Source organism: Cololabis saira, chromosome 10 (assembly GCF_033807715.1).
Source record: "Cololabis saira isolate AMF1-May2022 chromosome 10, fColSai1.1, whole genome shotgun sequence".
NCBI lineage: Eukaryota > Metazoa > Chordata > Actinopteri > Beloniformes > Belonidae > Cololabis > Cololabis saira.
In genome coordinates, this window is record NC_084596.1 from 35,220,754 (window position 1) to 35,243,880 (window position 23,127).

Here is a 23,127-nt window from a genome sequence, read left to right on the forward strand (position 1 = left end):
ATGGTCTTGCTCTCATTTCCCTGACAGATCTTTTAATACTGCAAAGAAAAATAAGCTTTTGTAAATCTGACGAAGGATGGTACCGTTTGACCTTTAAAATCCTGATCTGCCCGGTACAAACAGCCTGACAACCAGTACTTTATTAGTCAGTAGGAAGAACAGTCATCAAGCCATCTAGAGAGTTGGTGGTTGATTCCCTGGCCACGTCTCTGAATGTCCTTGGTGAATATATCAAAATATTGAACCCTTCTTTGGCCTTGATGCATTCATTGGTATGCAAGTATGTATGTTTTTTTTAAAAAAGCACTGAATGGAATGATGAAAGGAAGTGGTCAGGATATCTAAGTGCTTTTGAATGCTTAACAAGACTGGAGGAAAACCACCCGAGAGCAGTCTAGTTACCACTCATCAGGGGTTTAAACCTAAATCTCTGTTCAGTGCCCTCATTCCAGTTCGGCTGCCCCATTTTGAAACTTCATCTGGAGCTGCCAGGGAGATGGTTGCGTCAAAGGTCCTTGCAGAGTCCAGACACTGAGTTGCATCAGGGCAGAAAAATGTTATGCTCAGCGACCATAGGGCTGTAATTACATAGAAGCACTGCTGAGCTTTGCAGGATCAACTTCAAGACCAGAAAGATGGACCAAGGCAGCTGAAGAGGGAAAAAGGCAAATATGTGATTTATGAAAAAAAAAAGAGAGAAAAAGAAATTATGGGTAACAAGCACTAGCAAGAAACCATCACAGGAATAGAATTAAAGCTGTAAGAAAAGCAGCAGTTTAATCCTTATAAGAACGAGGGCGAAGGAGAGCTGATAAGCTGTTTACATGAAGTGGATGTCTGAGTTTCACTTAACACCATTTAATATTTTGGCTCATTTCAAGTGTCGTGTATCCAAATGCAGCATGACTGACCTCTTGTGGAGTCTTGGTATAACCTCCAGTCACTTTTTTAGTACCTGTAGTTTTCAAAATGCTTCACCGAGGAATCCGGGAAAAACAAAAACATATCTTCATCGTAAAGAAAGGAAAATAAACATGATTTATCATTTCAAATTTCAATTTTTATTATTTGTACATTCACCACTTATAGGCGTCTCCAAGAAATTAAAAAAAACAAAAGCAAATCTTTGTACTAAAATGATAAAATAACAATTAAAAAACAATATTAAAACCATTGGTGAGAAAACGCATAATGCAATTTCCCCTCGAGTTTGTATTGACACTACAGGGTTGCTGTAGAGAACTGGAGGAAGAAATTAAAGAGGCAAAAGAGATTCAACGAAGACATAATCATTACTCGTGATAGGTGTGACAGATTCTCTCCCACAGAGTCGTCCGTTTACAGAGAAAGAGGAACACTGCACCACCTTAGTAGTTATCACACGCTTTGTGAAAAATACCCCAGAGCTGCCTTATTTAAAGACTTGATTTTGAATAATCTTATAGGTCTGTACAAAATGCCAAACACACTGCTTCCAATATTTTCTGATTTATGCAAGTACGCATAGAGGACCAAGTTTTATGTTCTGGCAGGACTGGAAGTGTAGCTGTGCACGACTAGCAGCAGGAGGATTCCTCACTGCAGAGTGCTCACCACAAACGGGGACGAAACCCGATTGAAAATTATAATTGGCACCTACACTTTGGAGCAAATGGGGCACAATGGCGTAAAAACATTAAATTTGCCCAGTGTGCCATACTTCCATAAGGCCAGGGGGAAAAAAAAGAAAGCGAGCGAGCGAGAGAGAAAGAAAGCGAGAGAGAGGAAAAAAAAAAACCTATGTGTAAAGAAAAATATATCAAACCTTGACACGAGCAAGATGTACAGCACACTGGAAAACAACACTGCAAAATCAGTCCCCTTAAGCATGACTGTTTGTGTCAATGTGCGTAAAAAAAAAAGAAAAAAAGAAGTATATATTTGAGATGGAATCGACATCAGTTGGTCCTCTGTTGGGTCTTATTTTTAACAAAGTACATGTAGTGAAAGGCAAATGGAAAAGGGTGGTGTCCAAGACAGTTCCATCAGCTGGACTGGTCATCAGCGTCTCCGTTCTCTTGGTTCACTGCGGCTACGTGAGCGTCGACCCGTCCCTGTCCCGCTGCCCCCTGGTCTACGGTAGCCATCCCTGCGTTTGTCGTTCTCCCTGTCCCTGTCCCTCTCCCTCGCTCTCTCCCTGTCCCGCTCTCTCTCCCGGTCCCTATCCCTGCCTCGGTCTCTGTCCCTCTCTCTGTCCCGCTCCTTGTCCTTCTCACCCTCACTCCTGTCTCCTGTTGCGGCGGCACTTGTAGCTTTCATCCTCTCTTTGCGCTCCTCTTCCCTTTTTTTCTCCTCCTCTTCTTCTAGTTCCTTTCTTCGTTTCTCACGCTCCTTCATCCGCTCTGCCCTGGCAACTTCCCGCTGGAGATACTGAAATTGAGAAAGGCAGGAACCTAGAATTAGATCTCCGTCCATGAAGAGTGAAATGTGTGCAGTGAACGTGTGAAGAGGCTGGTTTGTGTCTCACCTGCTCCTCTGTAAGTGGAAGCCAGTAAATGCAAGGAGCCGCTTTAGTTTTGCGGAACAAGTCGTCAAGCAGCTTTGCAGGGGGATCCTCAGCTGTTATGCAAAACAAAACAAAAAAACTGATGTTTAACAAAAACCCATCTCACCTAATACAGTCTATATTGGTGTGTATGTATGTTTATAATATATATATATATATATATATATATATATATATATATATATATATATATATATATATATATATATAAATAATACACATACACACAGGGTTGGGGAGTAACAGGTTACATGTAACATCATCACTTAATCAGGATACAAAAAAGGTTAACTAATATAAATAATAATAATAAAAAAATAATAAAACGAAAAAAACATGTATTCCCGTCACAGGTATATTTGATGAAAACGGGGATTACTTTATAAAATCGATCGGGATATACCACAATGAAGCTGAGCTGTTCCGTGCACACGCATTGTGACACTTCATGGCACAACACCACAACAAACCAACACGTGAAAGGACCCCGTGTTGTCATGGATACCAGCTACTGCTGCTCATGGTTCTGACGGGGGAGAAAATTGCCTTCGCTGGCTGGAAACTCAGGCTTCGTTGTGTATTTAAACCAGAGAAGGGGGGACGACATCTCGGTACAATGCAAACTAAACCTTCCAGCAGTAAAAGTACTGTCAGCTTCTAGGGACTCAACGTTCAACTCAAAGAAGCATCTGCAGGTACGAGGACACACCGCCGACTTTTACTGAAGTACAAGTGAATCCAGTATGCTGAAGTTTGGTTCGCTTGCTAACTTGTGAATAAGCTGTCAACGCTGCTACTTGTGCTTCCACTGAGTTCAGCACTCTCACTTTTACTAAAAGAACATTTTGTGTAAGCTGTGTCAAATATTTGTAAATACACTGAGCAGATCCCACATCTCTTGGTCAGTAATCCAAAAGTAACTAAGAGTACATGACTTTTTTATTGTAGTACTTTAGATTTAGTTACTGATAACACTTTTTTAACAGGTAAGTTGTTTTTATACTGGGTTACATTTTTTTTTAAAGTAACCCTCCCAACTAGACAGACAGACACTAAGGCCATGTGTTGATGTCTCACCCTTCTTCTCCATCTTCTTCTCCTTGCTCTTCCCGCGCTCCTTGCGTCGTTTCTCTCTGGAGCGTGACCTGCGTGGAGCTCCCTCTTTCTCTTCTTCAGGTTTCCCAAACTCTCTGACCTTGTCGCGGTCCCACTCCCGCTCAGCCCGCGCCCGCTCTCTGCGTTCCATCTCGCGTTCGCGCTCGGCCCATTGGTCGCGCTCGGGGAGAAGTGAAGGCAGGCCTAATGTCCGCCCGCGGCCGGGAGCAGGACCTTGCTCCTCTCCTCCAGGTCCAACTGCTGCACCCAAACCTTTGTGGAAGTCCAACTACACAAGCACAGATAACCTTTATAGCAACAGACGGCGTAGCTCTGCAACAAAGACCAGTGATAAGGTCTTACCTCATCTTGCTGGCAGAAGTCAACACTGAGGACTTTTGGGTTGCTTTGAGGCCATTTAACTCCATGAAGAGCTGTCCGTGTAGCGACTGCCTCCTCTGTACTAGAATACTACACACAAAAAGAGAAAAGGGAGGGCTTCAAGACACACAGCAAACTTGAAAAAAGCAATTTAGCTCTCAGCTAAAATAAAAGCTTTTAACAACTTACAGTGACATAACAGTGGGACTTGATTTTATCGATCCAGAAGCCCTCTTCCACCAGACTTCCAGTTCTGCCGAGCAGCTCCTTCAGCTGCCCCAGTGTGAAGGGCCTCACCTGAACAAACACATGAATTAACCAAACAAAAAAGGGCTTCTTATGTGATACTTTACATCCTATTGAGTGTAGTCTACAAAACCATGAAACATTAAATATTAAGATACAATTAATATCAATAATCAGCTGATCGATTGGTGGATTTAGTAAGACATTGATATAAAAAAAAGTTAATATATAGACAAAACAAATGTATGTATTTATGTCAAATGCAATTGAATTTGTGGAATTGTGTAAATCAAAGTATAAACTTTGAAATGGGGGAAAAAAAGAAGAAAATTACTTCTTCTATCATTGTCTGCGTTCACGCTGCCCAAACAACTGAGCTGTCAAAGTGTGAACCTTTGAAGCTAAAGAAGAAAAAAAAACCCAGGTGCTAGAAACTCACATTGTAAGTACTAAAAATTGCAAAATAGACCTGTTGTTCAAGCACATCCAAGAGATGTTCCTAAAGGATGAAATCCAGGGAATTTGGAGGCTAAATAAACACTGTTGAGTTTTGATATTTCAAAGTATTCTTAAAAATAGTTAAATAGTTAAATTGACTAGACTGTTTCTCGGACTATCTTACTTTTCCAGGTATACGTCATGGCAAAGGAAAGTCAAACCTAAATTGCATCATTAGATGAGGACATAATTGAAGCAAGTCCCCACATTGAGTCACAACAGGAAACCGGGTTAATTTAAAAGTATATGAAAAACATTTGAGGTACAAAATCCTCAACTCCCAAAGTAATTCCTTCACTAAACCATTTTGTCCACTTTGCTGCATAAAGTTGCTTGGTGAGGGTGTTATGAATAAAGGAATGAAGGTTTTTCTCTCACCAGGTTGCATACGTGAACAATATTGGAGACTTTTCCTCGTGGTGGCGAGGGTTGCTGGGCCGTGCGAACAGGGTCGTCGATTGTGATAGACACACCTGATTTCTGCTGGCTGATGGAGCGACGAATGAGGGTGTCGCTAGGGGTCACTGTGATGAAGAAGAAAAATATTAAACCATCTCATGCACCTCTCTCCAAATTGTGAATTTTTGCCTTTTTAAATAATAAACAAACCATTTTATAATCAAATTATAAACTGTAATGTATCAAATTACTTTTTTTTTCAATTTTTGTTTCAGCATTTAATTATTTGGTAAAGTTATTCTACCAGAGACAACTCTAGACTTGTAAATCATGTGTTATTACAATTAATTCTCAGTGTCAGAATATCTAAACTGAATCTGAGAATTGACATCAGTTGAAAGGGAGCTACTGCTTTAGTGATGTAGATTAATTACCAGTGTTAGTTTCTACATCAGGGCTGGAATGTGGTGGCGACTGGGTTTCCACGGGTTCGGGAAGGGAAATGTCCATCTGCTTTTCATGGGTCTTTATCCTTTCCTGGTCTAGCTGAGAGTTCTCTTCCTCCATCTCCTCCCGCTTGCTCCTCTTTGCTTCTTTCTGACCATTCTCTTGGCTTTCTGCATGCACCACCTGAGAAAGAGATGATCGTGACATTCAATCGTCAATAAAGACACAAATTGTCCCTGAGGGGGATTTAAAACGTAACATTTCAAAGTGGAAAAAAAACGTGCTCTCATTTATGGTTCCAGAGAATAGTGAAACTACAACCAACCTGTGTGACGGTGCGTCGGATCTGAAGGTCCTGGTCAGAGCGCTCTGTATCTTCATCCTCTGTGCCAGAGATGGCTGCTTCTTCAGGGTGAAGGTCCACGACGGCCTCCTGGCCCAGACACGGCCTTATGTCAGGAATCAGAGACTAAAGTGGAAAGAATGAGAAAGCACACACAGATGTCATTCCATGTTCAGCACGTGAAACAAATACTATAACAGAGCAATGGTCGACCAAATTAAGAGATTTGCCAATGAATTGGCTAATAACTCTTCCCTGCTCCATAAAATTGTTAATAAGCATTTTAATTCAAAAATTCGTATTGGTAAATCTTATGAACAGGGAAAAAAAGCAGTTCTAGAAAAAAAAACAAAAAAAAAAACAATGCGACAGAAGGCTTGTTACAATAACTGCAAAGTTTTCAAAAATATAGCCTTGATAAGACAAATGAAAGATGAATCCATAAAACCGCCACAACCATAATGCATCAACAGGAGTATGAAAAAGATTTTCATATACAGTTTACAGTAATCCCTCGTTTTTCACGGGGGTTACGTTCCAAAAAGAACCTGTGATAGGTGAAATCTGTGAAGTAGTAACCTTTATTTTTATTTTAACAATTATTATACAAGGTTTCAAATTGCGGAAATCGCGACCCGAGTAACTGGATTTGTACGGGAGAAGATGGAAAAATGATTATGAAAAAATACAATAAGTACAGTAGGACAAATTGTGACTCGCGCGTATTTCACTGCTCGTCTGACTGCGCCGCTGCATCCTGACTCCGCTCTGCAGCGTCTTTTTCTTCTAAAGCCAGTGGTGCAGGTGTGTGTTTGAGAGAGAAGAACATAGCGGGGGAAGCGGGGAGACTGTTAAGCCAATCAGAATGTAGAACACAATGCACAATGCAAATCCGTGAAGCAGCGAGACCGTGAAAGGTGAACCTTGTTATAGCGAGGGATTTCTGTATATGATAAACCAGCCACCCAGCCACCCAGGCTCAAACTATTGGTAAAGTTGGTAAAGTGAAACTAGTTGGTCAGGGACCTCTTGGCTGCCCCGGCCCTCTCCCAGGATCTCTAGGTTTGCACGGTTGACCATCGCCTGCTACACCAGGCCGTAGTCTGTAGCTAGTTAGGATGTGACATGCTCCTTATATTTAAGATTCTCAGCATCCTTAACTACTGAACAACCGTACCCCACCATCAGGAGTACGGTACAGTTCTCTGGTAGATAGTGAAGTGTTTGGGGATGTCACAAGTGGGATCTCTGCTTGTTAAATTAAATTAATGATTGTTACAGCTGCATTTAACATATACCTCACGCTAGTGCAAATACCTTGAGTGAATCAGTGGTGATGCTGATAGAAGGTTTCTTGGCAGTAACAGCTGTGCTTGAGCCCCATCTCCTTTTGCGAGCAGCCACAGTCCCAGACTCCTGTTCGCCCTCTGCACTCACAGTGCCTGGGGAGGATTTACTGTCTGGTAAGACATAAGAATAAACCGTATTATTACATGTGAAATGACAAAAAAATAAACATATTATAATCATAAAATATGTAAAATTGAAAATTCTTTTCTGGTACATTCCCAAACCTCAACACATTAATACATACATCATGACTAGTATATGTGAGCAAAAGCATATATAAATAGAGGGAAGAGAGATGAGAGAGCTGATGAGCAACACATGGGGACAAAGAAGGGGTTAAGGTATGAGGGTTTACTCACTACTAAGAGAGATCTTGCGTGCTGAGAAAGCCTTTGGTGTCTGAAATACAAGATAAAAACAACCCAACACACATGGGAAAGGTGAGAGACGTAGGTAGAGAAACAATAAAAAGGTCAAGTTGGGGAAAAAAAAAAAGACAAACAAAAACACAGTAGAACATTAACTGTATGTAAGGGGAACAAGTACTGAAGATGAATGAATTCTGCTGTGCAAACTTCCCTTCACATCCATCTCTACTGATGGCAACAAGTTGTGTTATTCTTGTGGCAAAAAAATAAGTTAGAATTCTATATGTGTAAACTTCAACTTGCACTGCTGGCATTACTATAAATGTGGTAGAAATACTAAAGTTAATAAAATGTCTATTTGAAAAATTGGTGTCTGAACAACAGAATCTCATTATGGAAATAATAATATATTAGGTTTCTCCCACAAATAATGTGTTAATAACATCTTATAAATAATACTACAAAGTAGAACAATAAGAAAATCTACTTATTTCCAAGTACCACTGACACCTGTTCCTTACTGGGTTGGAAATGGCCCAATCTGGAATGCATGTACTGAATCTAGGCCACAAGGGTCCAATCAGTGGTGGCTGAGGTGTTTGGATGGAAATCTGACAGCTTGGCTGGCTGGGTGGGTTCAACTGTTCTTTTGAGTAGAGACCTTGAAATGCCTTTGTCCAAAAGCAGTCATCCTCACATGTTTTGGTATGAGTTCTTTGAAAAGATGGATAAGGCTTGTCACAACAGCAAGACCTGACGAGAATCCAATTTAATGGAGACCAGATGTGTGCTGTCAACAGTCACTGTGCACACAAATCCAGAGTTTTGCTTATATTGTTCGGTTGTATGGTAATCACAACAGAGAAATACTCAGGAAACAGTTGTGCTTGAAAGGGACACAAGTACATCCTTCCTCAGTTTAAGTGTATGAGAGGGAAAAGAAATCCAACAAAATCCAGTCCAGAGATTGAAATCTATGTGGAAATGTATCCAAGAAAACCATTTGGGGCATTTTTGCCCATTTCAAAAAAAAGAGGAAACTTAATCCAATGTTCTTTCAAGGATGTTCCAGTCCATAATCCAGTGTCCTTATTGTTTTTTTTATTCCCCTGATGCTTATTATGGAAAAAATAAGTCTTTAAGTGCAAGGATTGAAACTTGTATCTTGACTTTGTGTTAGCACTTTTTTCTCGCTTGCTTGTGTTTTATTACCGGATCGGGCCAGATTGGTGGATATTGAAAGGCCAGCCCTGATTTTGAATGTTTCAGTCCAATTAAGTGTTGTTCCCAGTCATATTGGTGAACATGTAGCAGCCAGGGGGGTTCCTCTGTAGAGCAGCCTTGGTGGCTTATCTGTGATCAACTCTGGATACTGGGGTACGGTGGAATAAGTGCAGATGTAGCAGTAGTAGTGGCAGAGCTTGTATGCAGGTACCAATAGGGGCAATGGAAGAGGAATGAGCACCTTTATAACAAAACAGTCATTTGGGGTTTAAACATCAACCACAGTGAGGAAAAAGCCCTTGCTGTGTCTGCCTATTACAGTCCTAACAAAGGTTTTATAAAGAGCAAAATGAAAACTGCAACTTCCTACACATTATACCACTTAGAAAAAAGGGCCCATTAAACCATCTAATGGGAATTGATACTAAACTCAAATATTTCCCAGAAGGAACATGTATATAATGTATTAGCTATAATTACTTATAATGCAGTGTAAAGGTGATAAAGAACTATCATAGAAGCCATTACAACAGCTCAAAATGGTCCATTACGTCAATGTCTTTAATTATTGATAGTTTTTGAAAACCAGGACGGTTCATGATCCCTCAGTGTCTTACCTCCTCATTGGTCTCTGAAACCTTCTCTGAATCTGCCATGGCAGTCTCCTTCACTTGCCTTTGTAGTATTAAAAATGGAAATCAGAAAACAAAGAAACGGATATCAGACAATAAGTATATAAATTCATTTAAAAAGAAATCTGGTTAAATTATCTCATAAAATGATCTCATCTAAAAATGTAGCACAGCATGAAATTGATACGTTAGGGCAATCAAAAGGCAATTTTTGAATAAATAAATAAAATAGAAAGACACAGCATGATGTGCAATCAAAATATTCAGTATCAGAAATGTTACTAAAAGACGTGCAGGGAAACGGACTGCTAAGTTATGCACGTACACATAAAGGGACTGGATTTAACTAGCTTTTTTTTTAATGAAGAGGTATTGCATGTTTTTAACGCTTGATTTAAAGGAACTATGTGACTATCTCCTTCAAATCAAGGTTAAAATATAATTTGTTTACAGCTGCCTTTGACTAAATAATTCAAACCATTCTGAATTTAACTTTTAACTGTTAATTTCAGTTCTACACTGTAACTATCTTAAGTAACATTTGTAATATGCCACTGCACTGTGATTTATGACCTTTTGTTACCTTCTTTCTTTTTCTTTACAGTTTCATTTTGTGAAGTACCTTGAACTGCCTTGATGAAATGTGCTATACAAATAAACTTGCCTTGCTTGAATTTTGTTGTGCTATTAAACCTACAGACTTGACAGCAATTCAATTTAGTACTTAACCTGTTTGATTAATTGGATTGAACAAAAACATAAGAATTCCCGTTCTTCCTCTACTCGCCATTCCCATTTCATTCAAGTCAATCATATAAGAGAAATGAAGCACAAAATAAAATGTATACAATACAACATCTGTACAAATTCTATTAAATAAAACATTTTAAAAAATCGTGAGAGCATAGACATAAAGCTCTGCAGGTTCAAGTAATTGGCTCCTATGCACAGTTCACACCCCTGTGAACACGTCTCACTCTGGTAAACACGGTGAAACACGGAGAGGAGGAAGGAGAGCTGAGAGTCGCTGCAGTCCTGATGATAAGCGAGTCCAGACCAGACTGAACAGCAGACCTGCACCGGTCTGGAGACGAGCCTGCAGGCGTGAGCGTCCTCACACTACGGTAAACCCTGCACACTTCACCGCCAGGACATGCGGACATCTCGGGGAAAACGCAGCATGAAAACGACTGCGTCGCTTCTGTGTTTCTGTCTGCGGTCCTCCCCTCGCCCAGAGCTGCTCTCCTCTCGCCGCAGTCATGACAGCACCGCAGGCCGGCATCGCCGCTACAGCCCCCGACACAAAACAGCCATCTCGCACCAAATCAAACATTAAAGCCTCAATTATGGTTCCGCGTTACACCGACGCAGAGCCTACGGCGTAGGGTACGCGGCGACGCGCAACGCTCTGTGTCGCTGTAACGCGGAACCATAAATCAGCCTTACGTATCCAGAGGACCCACGTCTCCTCCACCGCCGAGGCTTCAAGGCAGCCTCATTAATCGCCTGACAGGAAATCCCTTTAATTAGCGTCATATTTCAAAACACAAATCAGACCGCAATTTATCTCAATCTAATGTGGTGAGATGATTTAACCCCATAGGATGGTTAATATCATCTGAGGGAAGAGTATTAGACAACCAGTAGTCACGTTATTAGCTTAGTGCTCTTTCACTGCCAAGTGCCTTGAGGGGAAAATATACACATACGGCAGAGCCGAAAACGAAGATTTATATAAACATCGGACTAATAAATGAATGAATAAATTAAACATAAGTCTCGTGATCCATCTAAACCTGAAACAGTCCGTCCTTGAGTCGCGGTTGTAAACCGAATCTTTTCAACCAATTCAGACAGACCAGACATGTTGAGATAATTTCAGATTTAAATCTACATGTTTTCTTAAAAATACATACATAAAAAATGCATTAAAAGCAGTCCCAGCACCTGACTGAAAACGACTGACAACTATGAATTTCACTAATATTCTCTATCAGCACCTTAAAAACAGTCCAGTGGTATGATCATTTATCATTTAACATGTTTTGAACTTACTACTCTGGATAAAACCATGAGGAGTGCTAGATTTATTGCAGAAAATTCTTGAATTTGTTTAACTGAAAAGCATAACATGTGAACAGTGAAGCAAAAACCTAATATATACTTTTAGATAAATTAGATAGATAAACTCCAACAGATCGATAAGAGCAGACCTCGCAGGTTAGGTTACACTAAATTAACCAATAAACAAATTCACATATAAAATGAAAATATTAATAAAAGTTTAAATGAAGTGCAGCAGGCCTCAACACTAACGTTTTCCATAAGCAGCAAAACAATCACAAAATCTAGGAACACAACTTAAGCCGACTTTACTGCAACATTTTCATACATCGTTTCTCATCCACTAAATTACTAATAATAAGTAGACTGTTTATATTACAGTAATATACTCTAACAGACTACTTGTGGAATTTATAAAACTTGTTGAGTTAAGTAGACAGTCAAGTGAGGTTTTAAGATAACTACATCTTTTTAAACAATGTCACCAAATTATGTTTTAAATGTCTGTAACCCACACTGGTTTAAAACATATGCATATTAGTTAACAATCATGTATTGTATTGCAAGTAAGATAAATTATATGGTACATATGTTGAGTTGTATTTTGATATAGATTTCCTACATAATTGTCATGTATGACTTCCATCATGGTATTTCCATATCATTTCTGGGGGTCAAGCGTTCAGGCCAATTCCCCGTTACAAAAAAAACTGAAACCTCCCCAAACCCACAACGACATTTAGGCTATTCATTCACCTGCCTGAAGTACTGAAATGTATTGTCATTTCAGTCTCCTCTGGCTGTCACCCGCTGACGCCCATCTCTCAAAGGTGGCAGGCAGGTGTGCGTGAGTTGATCAGTGCACCCATGTTCAGATTGCAACTTTAAAAACCAACATTATAAACTTAGTAAATGCTATTAATTAAGCATGCAGTGGATGGGAAAATATTTGATGCAGTGAATCTTGGGTGACATTGCTTGGGACCAAGTAAAAGTTAGTATGTGAACTAGAGAATTAATCTGAGTCTGTATTAATCACAACTCCTTATGAGGAGTACAAAAACTAGGTGACCTGTCTGTCCAGGCAGTAAGCAGCTTATTGTTGCTCTTACTTGGTTCTCACTGGATTGACCCTTTGAACTTTGGTTGACTCTTCAAAAGTAACAAGCTTTCAGACAACCCTGTGACACGACTGTGCTGAATTTCTGCTTGGAAGATGTGGAGTCAGCGGGTCATCTCGGTTTCAAAAGGGAAATAACTATTCTTTTCAAACACTCAATGTGATGTTAAAGTTATTTCTAAGAGGAACAGTGTATTTCCAGTACCAATGTTATGTGGCCAAACATTTGCAGAGAAAACTAGTGTTTCTGTCCTGACAACAAACATTTTAGCATCAGACAGTCATGAGCCCAACTCTCCGCTACCGGAAACTATAAAAACTATGCAGTGTGTCTTCCAGCACAATAGTCATAAATCAATAATAGATAATCAGAAAAGACCAAAATGACCATGAGGAGATGGAAGAACTCCCATTCACTAAATACATTGGTCTCATTGAGTCATTTCAGAAAACAGACTTAAGGCATTTCTGACTTAAAATAAATGGAAATTAAAATAACACATGAAATACTTAAATATCAGATGTCTAAGCCCACATATAATACATTATTTGTTTCATCTGAACTTGACTCCTTATAAATGCTCTGCTAATGAAGAGACAAGAAAGTGCCCAGAAACAACATTTTCTTCAATATTTGACCATAACTTTTCCTTCTGTAGTTCTGAAAATTATACCAGGTGAAGACTATTTTTCTAAATATCAACAAATAGTTTGAAAGTCTAATATCACGACTCCAGAGGATGAACACATTCATTTATATATTTGTATTAGTTGGACACACAAAGAAGATGTATGGGACATGTTTCAGAAAGCCAGACCTTTGTTTGTCCTTTTCTTCTCCCCTCTCGCTGTCCTTTGTCCTCCGATGTGGAACCTCTCTGGTTGATGCATCACTGAACAGTTTCTGCTAATTTAAAGAGAGTACAAGATGGACTAAAAACAGCAGCTACACAAATCACTAACCACCTGTGTAACTGAAGTCAAACTCACCAAATAAGGCTGCATTTGTACAAGTTCACCAACTTGAATTAGAAACATTTTCAAGGTTCCAACTTATAAGTTCACTTTTGTTTTGTTTGTTTTTTTACCAACTGACATTAGAGATAAATGTCATAACTGTTATTTTCCATTTTGTGGTTTCTCAGGATATATTTTTTGTGGTCGAAAAAAATACTAAATGATTGTGATTGGGAATCATGAGAGCATTTGGTGACAGTAGAGCTTACAGCTATGATTAATAGTGAAAGTAACATCATTTCCACATGCACAATGCAAAGAAGGTCAAGGGATTGGGACCAGGCAGCTGTGTAAACTTAAGAAAACCACTTATCAGTGAGACTAATTGGAAAAATAAGGCTTCAATTTGCTAAGGAGCATAAAGATGAAGTGATACACCCATCATGCCTAGTGCCAACCGTACAAGCCTGTGGCAGACTGTATAAAAACAATGGATGAACCATTAGGTCATGTGACCCATTGGTTTACGAAGGCCGGTTCTAAAGCCCTTTGTTCTTTGTGTTGCTGAAGAAGCAGACGGGAATGCGCCCACTGCATGTCAATAAAAGTCAGCTTTGCTCCCAGCTCCTGCTGCTGAACCCCGACGAAATAAACTTTTACAGCGGAGTATACCGGTTAACACATTGACTCGACAGCAAGGTCAAAAATGTCAAGGCGATGCTCAGTTAAACAAGACCACATTATTTTAAAAGGTATGTGTGGTGATAGTGCAGAAAAATGTCACTCTTACGACAGGTTCAAATAAATCCTGTTAAAATTGTCAAGATGAAATTCAAGTGCAACACTGAATTTCATCTGTAATTTAATCTGTAATAAGGCTGTAATTCTGATTCAGACTTTTGAAGAAGTTTTATTTGGCTGCAGCAGCAAAGTTTCACTCGGAAATCTAAGGAACTATAACATTTTAATAAAATCTGAATAAACTTTATAGGAACAATATTTAAGAACATGTGCTATATCAAGTTAGAAACAACTAACCTCAATGTGACCATCTCCATCAGAAGTTTTACTGCTCTCTATAGAGGCTTTCTTTTTGCAGGGGGAGGCTTCTGGGCTCTCTCTTAAACCCTCAGCCTTTGTTGTGTCCATGTGACGTTGTGAGGAGTCTCTTTCACGCTTTCCCTCCTTAAAAGAAAGAATACAGACAGATGTCACGCATTAAACAAAGAATATGACAATTAAAAAAAAAAAAAAAATTTTATTTTTTTTATTTTCAACAAGTCAGAAAACAAATATGAATCACAGCTCACTGCTTTCCAGAGGTTTTTCTGATTTCGGGGTATATCAGAAATACAGTTTTGAATGTGTTTGGGAAAATAAAAACAAAGAAAGCTGACAGCGATTTTTAAATTTACTTGGACTTTTTACTGGATGGGACAGCATGTGACACTGTGGACACAGCTGAGAGATCGTCTGGTTGATTCTCAGCACTTCCACATTTCAAAGTTTCCCTTGTGGGGGGCATTGAAATACACATTTCAAAACTACTCTAATCACGAGCATTGGTATTTCAGGTTAAAATGAGAATTCTTTATTTTCACATGTATATAATGCCCTCCCTAAAAAAGATCCTCTGAAACCCACATTCAGTGTAGCAAGGGTTCTACTCTCCAACTTCAACCCTCCTCAATTCTTTAAGAAAAAAAAGGCGGAGTACATCAAATAAAAGCACTCTATAAAAGGCTTGTGTAAAAACTGTACTGGGCAAAAAACTAATCGTTCCCCTTCAGTTGTTTTATCTTTTATAAAGCACATTCATATCCATTTTCCCTTTTTTTTGGTAGAGAATATGCAGGACAGTGTATACAGATATTTGACTCTCTTACACCTAAATAAAAAGACATTGTAATGAATAGAATTGCATATGTTTGGTCTATTATATGAACAGTCTCCTGAAAAGGATCATGAATCATTTATGAAACCTAGATTCATGGCAATAACTTTAAGAAAAGGAGACAAATCCCTTCATTTAAAAAAAGTTGGTAGTGGTCTAAATTAAAGTGATATTAATTTGCACTAATACACATTTTTATGTCCGTGTCAGAATAAAAGCAAAATTGAGTTTTGAGCCACTTACCTCTCTACCTCTGGAAACGGGGCGGGTTTTATCTTGAGAAGATGTGGATGAGCCAGATGATTGAGATGAGGAGGACCCAGAGTCTGATTCTGAGGAAGAGGAATCATTAGATGATGATCGTCGTCTTGGCCGTTTCTCCTCCTTCTTTGTGTCACTTCTCCCCTCTTCTGCAGCATCCGATGGGCTTGAGGAACTCTTGCCGTCATCCACTTTTTTTGCTCTTTCACTGGACTCCTTGACGGAGTCTTCAGTCTTTGATGAAGCTGCTTTTTCTTTGACCTCCGTGACGAGCCTTTTGGCCCCTTCTGCAGGACTCTGGGCCGGTGCAGTTTTATCTGAATTCTTCTGCTCCGATCGGGCCGTCGCAGAACAGACGGACACAGAGACGGTCTCCTGGTGTGCCTGCTTCTGTGGATCCTCCTGCTCGTTGGGGGCCTTGTGTACTTCTAGTTGTGGTATCACTAATCTGGTGGGTGAGGTGAGCGGTGAGGCCCGAGGTTGAGGGCTATCGGAGAATGTACGGGGCCGCTTGATAATCAAAGAAGTGGATGAAGATTGCGGTTGAACTGGGGAATCGCGTAATAAGTGGAACTTCTTAAATGACGAATGAGATGGCGGAGCTGCTGGTGACACAGATGCACTAGACTCTGCAGCGGGGCCTTCAGCCTTGGACGCTGATGCATGGTCATCCTCCCGCTGTGGCACCTCTGTCGATGAGCTCCCAGTGGGTCCTGTGGAGAGGAGGGGGGGAGTGGGCAGGGAAGTGAGACCAACCTCACGGCCACGTTTGGATGGAGGGAGGTGACTCTCTCTCTCCTTTTCAGCCATCCTAAACTTCTCCCTCTCCTGTTCCAGTGCCCTCTCCTGTTCCTCTTTTTCTTTCTGCATGGCTTTCTCTTTGTCCAGTTTTTCCTGTTCAAGAGCCTTTATCCTTTCTTGCTCCAAAGCTCTCTCCTTTTCCTGCCTTTCCTTCTCCAGGGCTCTTGCCCTTTCAAGTTTCTCCTTCTCTAGAGCCTTCTCTCTCTCCAGCTGTTCCTTCCTCGCCTTCTCAGCTCGTTCCTTCTCAATCCTCTCTTTTTCTAGAGCTGCCTCCCTCTCTGCCTTCTCTTTTTCTTCCCTCTCTCGTCTTTCCCTCTCTCGTCTTTCCCTCTCTATTCTCTCTTGCTCCAATGCCTTCTCTTTTTCAATTCTCTCTTTTTCAATTCTCTCTTTTTCCCTCTTCTCCAGAGCCAACCTTTCTTGCTCTAGAGCCTTTTCTTTTTTTATTCTTTCCAGCTCTATGGCCTTTTCTCTCTCAATTCTTTCAAGCTCTGCAGCCTTCTCGCGCTTTATTCTCTCTTGCTCTGCAGCCTTCTCGCGCTTTATTCTCTCTTGCTCCATAGCTTTCTCCTTCTCAATCCGTTCCTTCTCCAGCCTCTCCTGTTCAAGGGCTTTTTCTTTTTCAATTCTTTCCTTCTCCTTTCTCTCAGCTTCCAGAGCTCTTTCCTTCTCCTTTCTCTCAGCTTCCAGAGCTCTTTCTCTCTCCAACCTCTCCTGCTCACGTGCTCTTTCAATAGCTTCCCGTTCTCTCTCCAGAGCCCTGGCTTTTTCTAGCTCCATCTGCCGCTCTCTTTCCTCCCTTTCTTGCCTCTCCTTCTCCTCCCTTTCTCTCTGCAGACGTTCTTGCTCCAAAGCCCTCTGTCTTTCCAGCTCCTTTTGCCTTAATAGCTCTATGGCTCTCAATCGCTCCTCCTTCTCTTTAGCCAAAGCTTCTTCTCGCTCCTGCTTCTCTTTTTCCAGAGCAAGTTCTCGCTCCCGCTGTAAAGCCTTTTCTCTTTCTTCTCTTTCTAGGGCCTGCTGTCGCTCAAATCGCTCTCTTTCCAGAGCTTTCTCCTTTTCCTCTCGCTCTAGTGCCATAGCTCTCTCTCGCTCTTCCTCTGCTGCTCGTTCTTGCTCGAGCCTTTTCGACTCTGCTTGCCTTTCCAGTTCTAATGCTTTTTCTCTCTTCTTCTCAAGCTCCCTCTCTCTGTCCCTCTCCTCTAGCGCAGCAGACTTGAGCACACTCACAGGTCCTTCGCCGTGGGCCAAAGGTGCTCCTATGATACCTTGGTGGGTGCCTGGAATCATGGGAAATGGTGCATGTCCTGCAGTGTTGGCTGTGTGACTGATTGCAGACACCAGACCTTCTGGAGGCCCTCTGCCAGGAAGTGATGTAGTAGAAGGTGAACTGCCTCCTTCCCCTTCTGTGCCATGCCAGCCCGCTCCAGAGAAAGCCCCTTCCGACTCCATTTTACGTGCGAGAAGGGTCAGGGGTCCAGGCTTGCGCTCAACACTTCTCTCTGGCTCTGGGCTGCTACTACGGCTACCGCTACTGGAAGAACCAGAGCTGGAGCTACTGGGTGAGTGCCTGAGGGGGGCGACATCAGGACTAGGCGGGCTCTGTTTAGGGGTGTCAGGTAAAGGGAACGATAACTCTGGAGGTGGGGAGGGAGGAGGTGTTGGCTGGCGGAGTTGAGGAGAAAACAGAGAAGGGATATTTTGCTGCTGGGGTTGACGGGATGCCATAGACCTCTCTCTTGCGGCGGGCACCTTTGCTGGCTCTCTGAAGTTTTTCCTTCGGGCATTGTTGTCCCAGTCATCGTCGTCACCATCCTCGTCTCCATCCTCACTGTCTTCATCATTGCTGTCAGCTGCAGCCTTGCTGGATGCAGAACCTACGTCTTGCCATTTCCCACCACCAGGAGCCCGCACGCCCATAGAGCCAGAGGCAGGTGGACTGGACACGTCAGCCTCCTGATTTTTATTAACTTCTCCTGCATTCACTGAGTCCGACAACCCCTCTGCGTTAGAGGGACCGGCTGGCTTGTGTTGCCCAGCTAAAGCTGGGGTAGCATCCTGATAAGACAAAGGGAGATCAGACGTTTTAAGTGGATTTCTTGACACTATATTTGTCCAACAAGTGTTAATACTAAAGAGCTTTTAGAGTTTGAAAATAATGCCAAGGTAAAAAAATAGTTTGATAAACAAGAAAAGAACAAGCGGTCAAACCTGAGCAGGGGGCGGGCATGATGTACTGTTATTAACATCTGTGTGGTCCTCTTGCTCTGTTCACAGAAGAAGAATAAATGAAAACCACGAGTCTTTTGACTCATGTGGGCATTGTAACTTAAATAAGGGCAATAGAAAATTACAACTGCACTTACCATTTGTTTCATATGCTTCACGAGCCTCTCTCTCCAGCCGTTGCCTCAGGAGCTCCTGTTGCTTAGCCAAATACTGCTTGATAAAACTGTTTTGGCTCATTTCCTCACCAATCTAAACACAGGGGAAATAAAAAAAAAAGGACAATGCTGCAAGGTCACTAAAACCTTTTGTGCAAACATTTATAAGAATTGTATTGATTCACATTTTGTTATTTGCACTTAAACAGCTTCAGCGTTTAAGATTAAAAAAAGGAAAATCTTTCAAACTCTTACCTGAGAGTTTGGCTGCAGTCCAACATGAGCAGTGGAGGTCCTCTGCAAATTCTCCAGCATGAGAGCCTGTTATTGAGACCAGAAGCTTTATTCAGGCAGTATAAACAAGGTAGGGGTATTTTTCCAGAGACAAACTAGTAACAGTAACATATCCACTAATAATTTTGAACACATGCCTGCTGTTACTTCCTCCCTCCGTGTTTTATACTTCAGTCTATGCTACTAGCAAAGATATGACAAGTGGGCAGCACTGACAAACAAACAAGTATCCCAACCTAAAGTTAGAGGAAGATGGCATGCAACAAAGCTAAGAAGCAAATAAGTAAGATTAATGTCATCATAATGAATCAAACCCCAGCAGGTAAAGGAATTACCTGAATGTGACAGAAAGAAACCACAAAATGATAGCATGGGACTTAAATCTTGCAACTAAACACGTTTATGGGGTCAAAAATCTCAGTCCTTTCTCTAAATGCAGTGCTCTGTCCTATTTGTGTGCAGCTTACATTTGCACGGAGGGGGAACGAAAATAATAACAAAAGGAGTGTGCAGATTCATAAACGATGGGTCAAATTGCACAATCATAACTTTCAAGTGTTTTGCCTCGTGATAAAACGACAACTACTGACGCTTTAAGTCTTAAAGTAAACAGCATGTGTAATGATGAAGAGACTAAGCAAATAGAAACGTCTTTCATAAAGTATAACGAGTCAAAAAGTGTTATTATGATCTGCAGAACTGTGGAAGATAGACATGTGACTTTTCCTGACTTTAAACTGTCAGGTAATGTTCTGAATATCTGTAGTGAAGTGAAATATCTTGGCCACGTGATCACAGATGAACTGACAGATGACGAGGACATTTATCGTCAGTGTTGTATGTTGTATGTGCAAGCAAATGTATTGTCACGTAAATTTAGTTGTTGTACGGTTGGAGTGAAGTTGACTCTGTTCAAAGCGTATTGTTCACCTCTGTACACTGCACATCTGTGGCTGAACTATAAAAAAGCCTTCAGATACTGCAAGTGGCATACAATGATGCTCTGAGGATACTGTTAAAAAAGGCCCAGACGGACGAGCGCGAGTAAGATGTTTGTGAGTGCTGGAGTGAACACACTGCAATCTGTTTTGAGAAATGTAATGTACAGGTTTATCTGTCGGTTAAATCATTCTGATAATCAAAATTGTTGTGGTACCGGTGAACATTATGTACAGGGCTACACGCTGCACGTTGGTATAAGTGTCTTTTAAAATGAGTCGGACTATTTTTTATTTCTGTATTTTTTTAATCTTTTGTATTGTGTGTTTTTGATCGATTGAAATTCTTTATTCAGTCACATCACACTACAAGCATGAAACACAAACATTATCGAAAAAATAGTGACTGAAAAGGCACAGGCAGAAGCATAGTGCTTATATTAATGCCTGTCCTACTTACAAACAAACAATAGCAAAACTAAACCAGAAAAGGAGGACCAATAAGGTTTAAATATATAGTAGTAAAGACATTCTTTATATATATATAAATATCAGAGAACATCAACAAACAATAAGTATCTGGGAACTATAATAGACAATAAGCTGACATTTGCGAGTAACACCAACTTAATTTACAAGAAAAGTCAGCAGCGTCTGTACTGTCTTAGAAAACTGTCCAAATTCCATGTCGATTCATCCTTGATGTCCATGTTTTATCGCTCTTTCATTGAGTCTGTATTAACTTTTTCTTTCATTTGTTGGTTTTCATCAGTTAGGGTAAAGCAGAAAACTGTTCTTACCAAGGTGGTTAATGTCTGTGGTAAAATAATTGGCTCTGCTCAGGTGACTCTACAGGACCTGTATAACAAACAGCTGTATAGGAAAGCAAAAACTATCCTATCGGACTGTTCCCACCTCTACACCAAGAGTTTCAGTTTCTCTCATCGGGTACATTGCTCAGACTTCCACTTCTCAAAACTAATAGATATAAACATTATTTTGTACCTCCTGCCATCTCCCTTCTCAATTCCATGAGGAAAAGGTAGCTGTTGTGGGGCTTGGATTTTTAGACTTTTAGATTTAAAGTCGTTGTCCTTTTTTTTTTTTTACTATGTGTATATGTCTACATATTGCTGCAAGATTAATTGCCCCATTGGGGACAATTAAAGTTACTGATTGATTGATTGAACAAAAACAAACATTAACATTTGCAGTGGTGGACAGTAACGGAGTAAATTTACTTGAGTACTGTACTTAAGTACATATCCAGAGGATTTGTACTTTACTTGAGTATTAGATTTCTTTAGTACTTATTACTCTTACTTGAATACATATCCAAGACAAATATTTTTACTTTTACTCAAGTAAATTTCTAGGAAGGCTGAAAAGTACTTGTTACTTTCAGGTCTGCTCTTTTTTCTTCTTCCCTAAAATCCTATTGGACACAAGCTGTTTTTGTCAAAGGAGGAGACCTATCACAGTGCACGCTCTCCACTGGGATATACGTAAAGCGGAAATACATCAAGCCTCCCCCTGAGGGGGATCCAGACTTAGTTGGATGCTGCAGGTTCATTTGGTTTCAGTTCATGATTGTTAATAAATTCTGCATCATCTGCTGTCCTCTTATGATCCCATTCTTTTGATTTGTTTTTGGTGTTTCTGCAGGTTTTATATAACATTGTGGTTCTAAAAGCAGCACATCAGTGCAGCTGGTTTCAAAGAGTTAATTCTCAGAAACAAGAGTTAAAAGATCCTTAGATTAATTTAGAAAAAATATAGTAATTTACTGATGTGGAAAATAAGAAATTTACTCTTACTCTTACTTTTACTTAAAGTAAATTTAAAAGCATTTACTTTTGGATACTTAAGTACCTTTAAAAGCAAGTACTTTTCTACTCTTACTCGAGTAATATTTTGACTGAGCTACTTTTACTTGTAACGGAGTAAATTTTGACCAGTAGTATTTGTACTCTTACTCAAGTACTGGGGTCGAGTACTCTGTCCACCTCTGGACATTTGTAGCTTTCAAAGATTGCTCTACAAATCTTTTTTTTGTAAACCGAAAATGAGCTGCACATTGGTAAATCTAGGTTAGCGTCATTCCATAGTTAGTATTTGTGCATGGGCCTTGAGTCTGGAATAAAGCATATCCATATATCCATCTATATCCTAAACCAGCGTATATAACTAGTCTGTGTGGACACGGATCTCCACCAGAATGTAAACAAGGCTGCAGGTGGAGGAGCTCAGCCCGGGGACACCTGCAGCTGCCCGGCCCCGGCCCCGGTCCCTGGTCCCGGGATGAGTGGTGAAGTGCACCCACAAGGCTTCTTGAGTCCCTAACTCAGTGCTCTGGAGAGTAACAGGTGATCCCGGACTGGACCAGCGGGCTGGGTTCAGCAGCACCGAGGCCGCTAGCCCCGTAGCTAACGGCTAACCAGACAAACAACCCGGCTCCGCCACCACTGCCTGACCCCCGACCCCGCCACAAGCCCCGCGGGGCTGCCCGGCCCGAGCAGAGCCCGCGGGAGAGCCGGTGCGAGCGCGGATGTGTCCGCAGCGCCAGCCCCGCGGCAGCTCCTGCAGCTGCTGCTCGGCCTCGGGAAGCAGCGGCGCGGCTCCGCGGCAGCGGCCGCTAACGGCGCGGGCGAAGCTTACCCCCTTCAGTCTTTTGATGAGAGCATTCTTCTGCCCGCTTTTCGACAGTCCTCTCTCCTCCAGGGCCGCCTTCAGGTCCGCCACTCGCAGGGACTGCAGCGGTCTCCCGTCCAGCGTAACGTCTTCGAGGTCCGCCATTTTGCCTTCCTCTCGTCGGGTCCGCCGAGGCCACGCCCTCCTCCTGCCTACGTCACTGCCTACGTCACCGCCTCCACTTCCACGGGAGAGAGT

The 23,127-nt window shown here is 41.2% G+C and overlaps 1 protein-coding gene across 2 annotated transcripts; it reads right to left on the reverse strand.

The window, feature by feature from the left end:
- Positions 1 to 1,045: 1,045 nt before the first annotated feature.
- Positions 1,046 to 23,073, reverse strand: acin1a (apoptotic chromatin condensation inducer 1a). Of its 2 annotated transcripts, none has more exons than XM_061732775.1 (18): positions 22,897 to 23,073; positions 19,262 to 19,327; positions 18,989 to 19,100; positions 18,834 to 18,889; positions 15,807 to 18,680; positions 14,708 to 14,854; positions 13,531 to 13,616; positions 9,514 to 9,571; positions 7,664 to 7,703; positions 7,272 to 7,414; positions 5,937 to 6,080; positions 5,599 to 5,794; positions 5,144 to 5,289; positions 4,211 to 4,318; positions 4,004 to 4,111; positions 3,623 to 3,929; positions 2,507 to 2,598; positions 1,046 to 2,409 (listed from the first exon to the last, which is right to left on the reverse strand). In XM_061732775.1, the coding sequence occupies exons 1-18, from the start codon at positions 23,032 to 23,034 to the stop codon at positions 2,041 to 2,043; spliced, it is 5,190 nt and encodes a 1,729-aa protein (XP_061588759.1). In that variant the 5' UTR covers positions 23,035 to 23,073; the 3' UTR covers positions 1,046 to 2,040. The 2 variants fall into 2 exon arrangements, with proteins under 2 accessions (XP_061588759.1, XP_061588758.1); XM_061732774.1 differs by having other exon boundaries at positions 13,531 to 13,619.
- Positions 23,074 to 23,127: the final 54 nt, after the last annotated feature.

What these genes read in the sequence shown, in the direction of transcription:
- acin1a (XM_061732774.1), bottom strand. Translation starts at nt 23,034, where the DNA reads ATGGCGGACCTCGAAGACGTTACGCTGGACGGGAGACCGCTGCAGTCC. An exon ending in ACGCAAGATCTCTCTTAGTA is followed by an intron (nt 7,415 to 7,663) that starts GTGAGTAAACCC and finishes ATGTCTTACCAG; the next exon opens with ACAGTAAATCCTCCCCAGGC. An exon ending in ACTTCTGCCAGCAAGATGAG is followed by an intron (nt 3,930 to 4,003) that starts GTAAGACCTTAT and finishes GTGCTTGTGTAG; the next exon opens with TTGGACTTCCACAAAGGTTT.